Below are 13505 nucleotides of genomic sequence, written 5' to 3'. Positions count from 1 at the left end.
ATTTTCAAATAAGCTGCTGGGTATTGGAGGGTGGCTGCAGGCATCTGACTCAGTCATCAATTGCTGCTAATAAGTATTTCTAATTTAATATAGCCAGCAGCACCCAGCAGTCTGCCTTCCCAGACAGGTGTTGCAGTCACAGTCACAGTTCACATCAAACATGCACTGAAGTGATACCCAAATGAGTCAAGGAGGGCTTGTAGACAGGGGCGTCGTAAACCAATTCCCCCCCACCCCCCCACTTAGCAGCTTTGGGGTTCTTGATGGGCCTCTTCTGTCTGCAACTGGGCATACAAAGGCTCATAATTAATGTGAAAGAGTGGAAGGGCGAGAGGGTAAAAGGCTGGACAGATAGTTGCATGGATGAATCAGTGTAAGGATGAATGTGTGAAAGGGAGGATGTTTGGATGGATGGATGGATGGATGATGAGAGAAAGGGTGAATGGATGGAAGAGTCAAAGGGTGGACGGATAATCAGTGAAAGGATGCATGGATGGATGAGTGAGTGAAAAGATGGATGGAGGGAAGAGTGAAAGGGTAAATGGCTGGATGAATGGGATGAAAGGCTGGATGGATGGACGAAGTGAAAGGGTGGATGGATGGATAAGATGATGGATGGATGGGTGAAAAGGAGGTAGATGGATGAAAGGGTGGGTGGATGGATGGATGGGCGGCTAGGTGAAAGGACGGATGGCTGGATGGATGAGTTAGTGCGTGAAAGGATGGATGGATGAGTGAGTGAAAGGGTAAATGGAGGGATAGATAAGTGATGGATGAGTTGATGGGTGGATGGATGAGTGAAAGAATGGATAAAGGAGTGGGAGCATGGATTGATGGATGAGTGAAAAGGGTAGATGGATGGATGGAAAGGGTGGATGGATGAGCAAAAGGATGGATAGATGCATGAAAAGGGGTGGATAAGTGAAAGGATGGATGATTGAGTGAAAGGGTAGATGGATGGATTAATGGACATGTTTGATGAATAGGCTTGGCTATGGATGGGCGAGCAAGCTCTTTTGGGGAACGTATTCAAAACTTCCTTTGCTTGTTTGGTGCCAGATGAGCTTTGGTTGAAAGTGGAGGTATTTTAATTTCCTGGCTACTTCCTTGCTTGTAGACATGACTGGAGGCCTGTCTTTGAGGAGCAAGTGTTTGAGGGCTATTCTGAAGGTGTACTAGGTGGTGCCCAGGACAGTTATGGATGGAAATGTTTCAATAGAAGTCTGATGGTAGAAAGAGGTTACCTCATTCTCACTGAGGCCCAAGGGACATGAAAGATGGATAGGCAATGTTGAGTATGAGTTTACGACAGCCATCTAGAGAAATCAGAACATTATTTCTATTTTGGGGGAGGATTTCTATTTTTGGTTAAACGTTTGAATGAGGTTTAAAATTACCTTCATACCCCTCCCCTAACAATGTCCAGTGAAGCGTACTGAATGAGTGAGTAAGTCAATGTCTATGACTTTACTTCCTTAAATAGGTCCTCTGTGCAAGTCCCGCTAAGTATTTTTTCTTATCAAGGGTGTCCCTCCCATGTCAAAAGAGCTACATTTGCTGCTTGTACTGACTACCTGTCTCCCTCTGCTGCCAGACCCCAGGAATCTGCCAAGGGTTTCCACACCATAGAACTAGTCCTCCCTCTATCTGACAAGACACCCCTTGATAAGACAGTGAGAGACATCACTGATGACATCATCCAGTGAATGTGTGTCTTTCTGAAAAGTAATTTTTTTTATATATGTATATCTAAAGGTTAATGGAAGAAAAAATGGGTAAATAAGTGTCTAAATGGATGGGTTTTTTTTGTAAAATTAATTGTATAACTGACTTATTAACAGTATTTTAGTGAATACAAGTATTAGTGAGTAATGTTTAAATATTTAAATATCTGTATCAGCGTCTCGTTTTGTGTATAAGTGGCTGCATGGGTTGGTGAGTAGCTACATGAGTGTGTATATGGGTTATTAGTTCGTTTTTAGAGTATCAGTATGAGTGTCTGTATGGTTCAGTGAGGGATGTTACTTAGCGTATGGACGCATGCATGAGTGACTTACTGTTTGTATGTATTTTGAAGACAGTATGTGAGCAGGACAGTATGTGTGTATGGGTGAGTAAGAGAGTGAATGACTGTCTCAATAGTCTCTTTATGAATAAGTCCATATGTTTTGAACTAGTATATGAACTAGTATATGTGAGTATTGACGTATATAAGTGAGGATATATGAGAGTGAGAGATTGGAAGAGTTCCTGTATAAATAAGTATGTGTTTCTATAAGTGATTGTTTTAGAGAGTAAGTATGTGTACGTTTCTGTAGAAGTAAGTGTACTGGTGTGTGTATAGCTGTACATGCAAGTAAATGGATGTTTATTTGCATGTGTCAGTATGTGTGTGAGTAACTCTATGTATGAGTGTAGGTGTGTAACAGGATGTATAGGTGTATGAGTACATATGATGACTGAGTACATGTATGAGTGACTATATAGAAGTGTTGATGAATGAGTGGATGCGCATGTAGATTTTGGAATTACTGAATAGGTTGTTCTAACTGGTATTGGTATCTCTATAGTATTCAAAACCTTAGTTTGTATTTTTCAATGTGTGTATCAAAGTTTATATTCGGATAAGAGGAGGTCTGCCACTCTTACACAAGGATGATGTCATCAGCGATATCATCAGTGATGTCATTTGAGATGTCATCAGTGATGTCATGAGTGATGTCACTGACCATGTCATGAGTGATGTGATATGTGACGTCATCAGCAGTGGATTGCGGGCGCGCGAGTTATAGTTAGCTGAACTAACTATAACGGGGGAATTTCAATGGTTTTGTACGAGTGAAATGTCCAGCTAACTATAACATGTGTGAAACCTATGGTTTTTTCAGTGAATTTGCAAGGTTTTTTAAATGCTAATTCCTAACTATAACGTGTGTGAAACCTATGGTTTTTTCAGTGAATTTGCAAGGTTTTTTAAATGCTAATTCCTAACTATAACGTGTGTGAAACCTATGGTTTTTTAAGTGAATTTGCAAGGTTTTTTAAATGCTAATTTATTAATGTATTATTATATTTTTTAAATATTTATTTTACAATAAGCTACCTATGTATATAGTTATAGATTGACTGTATCCTGTAATATGGAATGGCTCAGCTCATTTTTTTAAAAAAAATTTGGATAAAGTTTAAAGGTTTTCGACCGTGCGCGCACGGTGTGCGCACGGTACGCGCATGCGTACGTGCTCCGTATGCGCATGCGCGCATGCTCCGTACGCGCATGCGTGCGTGCTCCGTGCGCGCACCGTGCGCGCACGGCAAGTCATGTGATTAAGAAACAACACTTTTCATTGGTTTATAGTAGTTTCAGTTCCAGAAACTTCCAGCACCACACCCACTCCCCTCATTATTTCTTCTGATTCCCTGGGAGAAGGAGCTGAGCAGCTTTTCCAGTACTCCAGTACTTGAGAATGGCAGAGCAGCAGTCATCTTCTGGGAGTGAGCAGGAGACCCTTGTGCTACAGAGACAGAGGGAACAGAAAGACTCTTTTATATGGCAATTTTTACATTTCCAGTGGGGCAGAAGAAGGTGAATGCTCCAAAAGTCACCTGCACTATTTGTGGTGTTGTCTTATCAAGAGGAGATCCTAAAAAGAAATACTCTTTTAGTATTTTCACTATGATCAGGCACGTTAAAGGAGTACATCCTGTGGCTTTTGCTCGAGCTGCTAGAGACAACCCTCCAACAGCTCAGCCGAGCACATCCGCAGCAGCTCAGCCGAGCACATCATCGGCAGCTCAGCCGAGCACTTCATCTGCGGCGGCAGCTTCACCTGCTTCTGTTCCTCTGGATATACACCCTCTGTTCAATAGGGTGCATATACGGTGCAATGCGTGCAATGCTCTTCTCTCTTATGGTGACACCAGCATTCCCCTAATAGAGAGCAAGATACAGCAGCACACATGCGGCACCCCATACTTTTTCGAGCCACCTAACATCTAAACACTTAAATTTGATTTTTAATTCTATTTTTTTAATGATTTTTTTCCGCCGTGTGCGCACCTCGCGATTTAAAAAAAAAAAAATGTTTTGTTTACCCTTCGGGGTCCTTAGGGACCCCCTGATAAAAGCTAGGGGGTCAGGAACTCTGTACCCTGCCCCCTTTTCACGTTCTCCGCCTTTCTTTTTCACTGTCACACACAAAATGGCGGACGACACTTCCTGATTTCGACCGATTCGAATGTTGACTGACATGTAACCACCAATCACAATTACGCTCGCGCACGTTAAGGTGCGCGCACGGTGCACGCTTATAGATATTTATGTACTTTTAACTGCAATTTTCTCAGGAACTACTGAACAGATTGACACCATATATGCAAAAGGCACATCCCTGACCTGAGGACTACCTCTTTGCCAAATTTCAAGTAATTCGGTTCAGCCGTTCGGGCTGTACCTTCGACTAAAGGTCCTATGGGAAAATGCATGGGGAAAACGTGTTTTGGGACCCCTCTTTTTTCTCAGCCCCCGCTTGACGAATCACCCCGAGACTTTCAGGGTAGGAGCTGAGCGGAGCGCCCCATTAGTTTTGAAAATTTCGCGAGGATTCGTCAACCGGCGCCAAAGTTCTTCAAAATAGAATTTTCAGATTTCCTATGGGAACACGGTCCTAACTATAACTATCTACTGGCGGCCGCCAGTAGATAATATATAGTGTCCATTCACCAATCACTTTTCCTCTCTGAGCTTTTCCCTGCAGTGTAGGGTCTGCAGCTATGACTTTACTCAAAAAGTGACTGTGACACTTATATAGCACACAGGTACTCTGTTTGACATCTAAGCGCCGAAGAACTGCTTCCAGACAGGTGTGACTCGAGCAGCTATTTAAATATGGTCATGTTATTACTGGCCTGTAATTCTTGAATGTAAAAGCGGGGTTTCATTTTTGAGGGCGATGTCTATTCTGCGGTGCAGATATAATTACAGTATTACTCCACAAGGACCCACAGGTGGTATGTGGAGTACTCCTTCTTACTAGGTAGTCCGGGGTTGACGCAAGACTCCATCTAGGGGTAAGGTAGGCTATGTTGAAGGTTACTCAAGCATCAGTAGGAAGCCAATGCTGCTCTTTTTGGCATCACTTGCATATTTTCTTTAACCGAGACGATGGATCAGTCTTATTGTAGGGCTTTGGACCATCTGAAGCCTATTAGGCAGAACACTGTACAAAGCACTGGCATAACAAAGGCTGGAATTCATGGCTGCTCTTACTGAAATTGCTTCATGGTGGAGTACTGGAGAAACCTCTTCTGGTACAATAGCTGGAGTAAGCAGTGTGGACCACAGCACTGAGTTAGGTCTCTTTGGGAAGTATCTGCTGATCCCCTGACTGAGTGTGCTTGTGTAGTGTGTTTTGAGATGCATTGGGTTTTCTCCATGATGGTTCCTGTACGTGTGTGGTCAACCTTTGACCAAGCTTGTGCTGGGGTGATGTAACTTGTGGGTTGTCTCTGAGGGTGCTTTCAAGTGAGATTCTGCCAAACCCACACTAGATTTGTCAGTGTTATCTGCAGGGTTTGGGGTCTTGGTGGTCCTTGTTATGAACAGCAGGAGTTTTGCATTTCCTAGTATCTTAGTGTATGTGTATTTGAGTAGTCAGTGTGTGGTGTTTGAGGTTGAGCTGCTCTGGGCTGGGGTCTTCTGCATCTGGCCTAACAACACAAGGGCCTTATACATGGAACTATCTGTCTTATCTAACCTTGTTTGTTTGCTTTACATGAGCTGTTATTGTTCTTTGTTTGGTACAGCACTGATTATTAGGTTAATTAATGCCTATTTTTCTTCTCTTTGCAGATATCTAAATACCATTATGAGATGTGTACTGGCAGCAATTGGTGCTCACACAGAGCCAACCACATTTAGCATCCAACTTGGCTGATGTGGTAATAGGTGGTTGGCGCCATGGACAGCCCACCAAAGCTCACTGGGGAAACCCTGATTGTCCATCACATTCCCCTGGTGCACTGCCAAGTCCCAGACAGGAAATGCTGCAGCACCAGCAAGAGAACCAACCCCTTCTGCCAGCGCGACTTGGGGATTACCCGGACCACCTCTCTCCCAGAGCGTCACCTCTCGCAGACAGACTCACTCTTGTACAGCAGCCTCGTGCAGGCCCTTGATCCATGCTCTGGGCCCTCAGACGATGAAATCAACCAAGCAAGAGACTGTAAAGGTCTGGTGGCCAACCGCCGACACAACCCCTTCCTCCTGGGTGAAGACGCAGATGAAGGGGACAGCAACAAAAGTGTTGGCCAAACGTCATTTCATCTTCACAATGCCAAGGTGGGCAGGTCGTCATTGCAGGCAAATGACCTCAACTTGCCACCATTCCATCTCCATGAGTCCAGTAGTCTTGTTAAACCCTGGAACATGCCAAACAGGTCTGGAGTGGTTGATGGCCAGGATGCCAACTACTTGGCGGATGGCCTTCTAAAGAGGAACAACATTAACCAGGGCCATATCCCTCATGACCCAATGGAGATGGATGAGTACAGCTGCCACCATGATGGATCCTCCATCTTCTCACTCGATTGTGGTGACCAGGATTGGAACAACAGCTCGGACGAGTCAATGCGGAACCAGGAGAATATGCACAGTAGGACATGCAGCTGTTCCAGCTCTGAACTCCAGCACTGCAGGTGCTACAGTGCATCCAGCCAGTCAGAAATAATAGATCAGCAGATGGGCTACATCAGCGATTCTTCGTGCAATAGCTCAGATGGTGTACTGGTGAACTTCAGCGCACTTTACAATAAAATGAACGGACACACCAGGTCAAACATGAATTCTGGTAACCTGTCCTGCGACTCGTCCTTCTGTAGCCATTCAGACACTGGGGCTTTTTATTTGGACCTGCACTCTTCGCCTACTGAATCTAAAATGTCATGTGATTCACATCACCCAGAAGGTTCAGGCAATGCTTGCGGATGCTACCGTCCATCATCGCCTTTGTTTGATGCCAACTGCAACTCGTACCACCTTCAGTGCGATGGCGTGCCATGCTCCTCTGAAAGCTCTGATGTAACATCTTGCTTCCAAAGCCAAGCTCGCCTGGTGGTGGCCACACAGAACTATTACAAATTAGTAACATGCGACCTATCTTCTCAGTCGTCTCCCAGCCCCGCAGGTTCCTCCATCACCAGCTGCTCTGAGGATCACACCAAAGGAAGCCCCATTCAGCCAACTGAGTACTACCTGTTCAGGAGGCCAGAAATGAACCAGAAAAATAATACTGAGTGTTCCAGAGAAAGGTCCCAAGAACGACAAACGGAGAACGCAATTGAGGGTCAAGTCTATGTCAACGTTTCACCCCCTAATTCAAGTACTGGGAGGCAGCGATCTCGAAGCTATGACCGCAGTCTGGACCGGAGCCCCCCAGTCAGACTGGCATCGCTAGAGCGCATGATGAGTTGCCCAGTTAAGTTGAGCGATAGCCAAGCTGTTCCCACTCACAGCGCTACAACTAGACGAGTGACTTCATTTGCTGAACTTGCCAAAAGCAGGAAAAAGACTAGCTTTAGCCCTCCACTCAGAATGAGCGGGGATTCCTCTCTGGAGTTCTCCCCCATCCCAGAATTTCAGAGGGACCATCCTGTCTTTGCTGATGATGGTGAGCACCACAGCCGGAGTCTCCCCGCCATGCCTTTCATCCATTGCCTGGACCGCAGCTGTGAGGAATGGGATGCGAATGGGAGCTTTGGGGAACGCCGACGGACTGGGTCCAGCAATGGGTCAGGATCCAGCGATGACTCTAACCCTGGGATTGGTGGAACTGATCATATCTTTCATCTTGAGATGCTGGATTCGGGGAGCTCAGGCCTGGGCCATTTACACCGAGATGTCAGAGCGAAAGCAGACGGTAAGGAAAGATCACTGAGTAAGTCTCAAAGCATTCATTCTTATGTTTTAGGGCTAGCAAGGTGTTGAAGTAGAGTAAATTATGACGCTTCTATGAAGTGTTACGTGTTTAGTGCAGATCTTGCTGGATGCTATGAAGTGCTGAGGTGGACCTGACGGAGAGTGTCACGTGGTTTCACCAGCATGTAACGTATATAGCACTTCAGGAATGAAATCTTTACAAGCTAATCCAAATTATGAACGTGTAACAGCTGAGGTGCACATATGAACTGGCAAGTGCAAAATGTATCCAGGGAAACACCAACCGATAAGAAGTAGAAGTATCACGGACGTCAATTCACCAAACTGTCAGTTGTAATGAAAGTGGTATTCAATACCTTAGGAAGTGGCTCTGACGTGCAGGAGCAGGTCATTCCAGGCTTAAGGAGTGAGGTGGGAGAAGACCCGACCCCTGGGTCTGGATCTATATATACAATGTGCGGGTAGGACTCCAGCTTACCGGCGGTGTCCGGTATGTTTGTGTAAGTTTATGTAGTTGTTGATGTATGTGGGGGCCAAGGCTGTGTAAGGCTTTGTATGTGTGCGTGAGGAGTGTGAAGAGTGCTGGTTAGTGGATTGGGGGCCATTAGAGTTTTTTTTAGGTTTTAGCAGGTAATGTGAGCGGAGGTAGGAGACTGAAGGTGAGTTTGGCTGCTGAGTTTTTATGGTCTGGAGTCTTCTAGTCAGCAGAGCGTGGATTCTAGCATAGAGTGTGTTGGCATGGTCCACCTTTCAGGTGATGACGGCGTGTGTGCCAGTTCTGCCAGTGTTGGTGAAGATCTTCTTGAGCATCTTGAGTGTGTGGAAGCAGGAGACAGAGATTGCATTCACTCGGCTGCTCATGGTGAGTTGTAAGTAGTTTAATATTCTGAGGTTCTTTACATGAGTTGCTGGGAGGGGTGTAGGTCCGAGTTCAGCCGGCCGCCAGGTAGAGTCCCAGAGCGAGGTGTCTTTAGTGAAGATTACTACTGCATCACCATCATAGGAGACCAACTGGTTCTCAAAACAGATCTCTTTGGGCGGAGTGTTCCAGTTCCAAGATGGAGCCTTCGCATATCAATGGGACCATGACACATTCACCACACTGTAGGTCCTGTTCTGCAGTTTGTGGGAGCACGGACGCAGAAGACTGATGCCAAGTGTTATCCTCTCATGAACAACTGCGGATTGGCAGGAACTGCTAATTGTGTGGTAGCTTGCATCCTGCTCTGCATCCACTAGTTAATTCTTATAGCTGCCTCCAGTTACAGGCATCAGCAGTTACCTGCAGGGATTGGTTAGAAACAGACACATATCACTTCCTGTCTCCACGTAGAGTTGAATTGATTAATGCCCGAAGGAAGCCTATCACATAGTGGCCCACTTGTATTGCCTCCCACCCCGCCCGTCCAGCTTCTGAATTAAAGGCTTCTGATTTCCAGTAAACACATTCTCCTCACATTTCTTTCCTGTAAATAAAAACACTCAAAATGCTGGGGCCTCAATTCATAATTAAAATGCTAACTTCATTCAGTTGCAGTTGTTATCTTTAAACCCTTCACAATTCACCAACTTCCTGCTGAGGGTTGACCTCATGGTAGTTGAGCACCAACCACAACAAATGTCTTCCAGATCCAACACGAGCAAGGGAATGGAGTTTGGTGGAAGAAAATATTTGCTAAAAATTGACATCAAAAGTAATATGACAATGATAACAAGAGAAATGGCGTTTAGATGTGGCATCGCATTAATGTGGCATCTTGACGTTGCATTGGTGCTGCAGTAATGGCTGCATGCCAGAATATCATGAGCACAAATATCCTCTACATAAATACTGTAACCTAAACACTGAGAAGCTCCTGCTCCATCCTTCCTCTGCTGACTGAGCCCTGTGGTCCCAGTGTGCATTTCTCTAGCACCGACGCTCTCATCCTGGTCCTCACAGATGCTCTCATCCTGGTCCTCACCGACGCTCTCATCCTGGTCCTCACCGACGCTCTCATCCTGGTCCTTACAGAGACGGTCTCATCCTGGTCCTCAATGACACTCTCATCCTACTCCTCACAGACGCTCTCATCCTGGTCCTCATCCTGGTCCTCACCGACGCTCTCATCCTGGTCCTCACCGACACTCTCATCCTGGTACTCACAGACGCTCTCATCCTGGTCCTCACCGACGTTCTCATCCTGGTCCTCACAGAGACGCTCTCATCCTGGTCCTCACCGACGCTCTCATCCTGGTCCTTACAGAGACGGTCTCATCCTGGTCCTCACTGACACTCTCATCCTACTCCTCACAGATGCTCTCATCCTGGTCCTCACAGAGACGCTCTCATCCTGGTTCTCACAGACGCTCTCATCCTGGTCCTCACCGACGCTCTCACTCTGGTCCTCACCGACGCTCTCATCCTGGTACTCACAGACACTCTCATCCTGGTCCTCACAGACACTCTCATCCTGGTCCTCACCGACGCCCTTATCCTGGTCCTCACAGACGCTCTCATCCTGGTCCTCACAGACGCTCTCATCCTGGTCCTCACCGACACTCTTATCCTGGTCCTCACAGACGCTCTCATCTTGGTCCTCACCGACGCTCTCATCCTGGTCCTCACAGACGCTCTCATCCTGGTCCTCACCGACGCTCTCATCCTGGTACTCACAGACGCTCTCATCCTGGTCCTCACCGACGCCCTTATCCTGGTCCTCACAGACGCTCTCATCCTGGTCCTCACAGACGCTCTCATCCTGGTCCTCACAGACGCCCTTATCCTGGTCCTCACAGACGCTCCCATCCTGGTCCTCACAGACGCTCTCATCCTGGTCCTCATTGACGCTCTCATCCTGGTCCCTACAGACGCTCTCATCCTGCTCCTCACAGACGCTCTCATCCTGGTCCTCACCGACACTCTCATCCTGGTCCCCACAGACGCTCTCATCCCCTCTCTTTATGCGCAGAAGCTACAATCAGGCCCTGCGGCCTGGGGTATATTTTGTATGGAACAAAGGTACAATGCATAAGCTTTCAAGTACAGAACCTCTTTCTTCCTATGTCAGTGTTCAACTTTCCTACAAGGTTCACAGCTGCTTTGAACATCCCTTTCTTACATACAGAATAAAGTGCACTGGCACATTCTCTGCCTGACAGAATCTCAACAAAGAGCCGTGAAAGGCATGTGGGCCGAGGGGGCCGAGGGGGCCGAGGGGGCCTCATCTCGCCATCATAAATCTGAAATAAACGCATTGCCCGCCCTTTGATGGCACAAACCGCAGATATGACTTAAGTTTTATTTGGCTTGACTTGACTTACTCTCCCCAGCCCTACCGGCCTTACATGGGCCTGCACCAGCTGCACAGCCCACCTATCTTTTACAGGCACAATCTTGTGGTGGGACAGCCAGTGTCTCACCCCTTCTTGGCTGTCAGAGGTGTGAATCGAACTCACCGGCGTTGTTGTCCAATCTGAACTGGTGAAGGCCGTTTTCCAGCCTTACCAGCCTCCCAGTGGCACAAGCCTGAGATGTTACTTACTAGACGGCCCTACTGATTATGTCAAAAGAGCACTTGAAGGGTGTGAATGTTTCTGACCCAGCCCTTTTGCCTTTCAGAGGCCCATGCCTAACATGTCACTGAAGCTACCTGCGCTTCTAGGGCCCCACTGCCCAGCCCCCCCAGCCCTTTAGGACAACAATGACAGCCTGCAGCTGGCTGTAAGTGATCCCACCTCCTTGATAGACCTCCTCTGCGGGGCACTCACCAGACATGCCACGGGCTCTGCCCATCCCTGCCAGCTCCTTCCTGGGCATATGCTTAACAAGCCAATCTAACATGTTATCCATGTTGTGTCCGAATCATTGGTTACCGGGCAGATTGTATGATAGGTTCTGGTGTCCCAAGCCTTCCAGTACCCTCGCCCTCCAACTGGATAGCGTGACCAGTTCACTGAGTGCCAATGTCAACTTAAGAGAGGCTCCCATGATCCTCCTCTTCCAGGGAAGAGGGAACGGAGCAGGGGAGACAAGCAGGTATGCAAATTGTTCCTAAAATCAAAGTTAATGCAGGAGGACTCTGATGATGGACAGCTTTACATTTAAAGACACATGCGTGAGATGAAACTGGCTCTACCCAGCCCAACCAGCCTTCCAGAGACAAATATCAAACATACTTCTGCATCAGCTCTAGCCCTCCAGTCTTAAGTGTGACTGCCTGCTGCCAGTGGAACCATCATTTCAGAGACACAAGCCTAAAATATGACTGCCTCGAGCCCAGCTCTGGTGGCCCTGTCTCTGCCCAACCTGCCTTTTTAGAAGCACGAAACGAAGATGTGACCCATTTTGCCAAGCCATACCAACCGTTGAAAGGTACAGGCCGGACAGATGATCGACTCTGTTGCAGCCCTCACTACCTTCCGGATGCGCTGTGCCTTGAGGTGGGGCTGACCCCACCCAGCCCTACGTACATTTGATAGGAAATCATTTAAGATCTGAATGATTCATCCCAGCCTCCTGGACTTTCAGAGGAGTAACCCCAAGATGTGACTGACTCAGACACAACTCCACCTGCCTTAAGTGGCATAAGCCTGAAGCTTGACTGATTGGTCACAGCTTCATCTAACAGACTTTCAAATGCACAAATCTAACACGTGACATCTGTGCTTAAGGGATCAAAAACAAAGATAACAAGCAATGGCAAAGCAACCAGGTCTCGCCTCTGGGACCTACGGACTTAGCCGGTGGTTTTTAGCGATACTGTCCGTGCTCGCAGTGCATTAAACAAGCATTTACAATGCAACGGTCTCGGCATTGTTAAAGTTAGAGCTATTGGCATTGCTCATGACAATGCCGTTTCTTTAAATGTTTTAAACTCAAAAACATAAACAAAAATAATGTCATGAGCAATGCCAATAGCTCTAATTTTACCAATGCCGAGACCATTGCATTGTAAATGCTTGTTCCTCCAGCTGACGGATCCGGTGAGTTTGCAGAGAGGGGAAAGCCGAGCGGAATCCTGGCTCACACACGCACACAGCCCTCCCTGCCTCCCTCCCGCATCCCTCTCCCCCCACCCCTCCTCTACACCCTCCCCTCCGTCCCCCAACATCAGAAGAGAAGTAAATCCCACACTTGGGAAGCCTGACACCAGCTCTGAGATGCAGGCTCAGGTCTTAGCTCCAGAGTGTGGAATAAAATAAATGAACGCACACATAAATATATGCATTTGTAAGTGCAGGTATGCGTGCGTCCATACCCTGCATGTCCGCGCGCGTGGACATGATTATATTGCTGCTGTGTGTGTGTGCGTGCTCACACACGCTGACGTAAAGCTACGTGTCTGTGTCTGTAGGCGTTAGATTGTATACAATAAGTATACATATATGCATTGTACACTACTCTGAAGGTAAGTGGGCAGATATGCAGGCTGGTAGCTAGAGATGACGACAGGAAGGTAGATGAGACTTGGTCAGAAAGGCAGTCAGGCCGGTAGGTGGGTAGATGGGTAGGCAGGGTGGCTGGTAGGGAGGCACATACTGATGGGAAGGTAGGTAGGTGAAGACATAAACAGCTAGTGCGGGCGGG

The 13505-nt window shown here is 47.1% G+C and overlaps 1 protein-coding gene across 10 annotated transcripts in view; it reads left to right on the top strand.

Annotated features, from left to right (window-relative positions):
• Positions 1-13505, top strand: part of RUSC2 (RUN and SH3 domain containing 2) — a 352089-nt gene that overhangs the window by 210281 nt on the left and 128303 nt on the right. For 6 of the 10 annotated variants that reach the window (XM_085628114.1, XM_085628113.1, XM_085628119.1 and 3 more), the window contains exon 2: positions 5852-7934. In XM_085628114.1, the coding sequence (XP_085484240.1) occupies positions 5960-7934 (1975 nt within the window). In that variant the 5' untranslated portion in view covers positions 5852-5959. The remainder of the gene's footprint in view (positions 1-5851; positions 7935-13505) is intronic. The other 4 variants (XM_085628122.1, XM_085628120.1, XM_085628115.1 and 1 more) reach the window with 1 other exon arrangement.

Source organism: Triturus cristatus, chromosome 2_1, assembly GCF_964204655.1.
Source record: "Triturus cristatus chromosome 2_1, aTriCri1.1, whole genome shotgun sequence".
NCBI lineage: Eukaryota > Metazoa > Chordata > Amphibia > Caudata > Salamandridae > Triturus > Triturus cristatus.
Note: the sequence above shows the minus strand (reverse complement) of the source record. Positions and strands in the feature narration are given on the sequence as shown.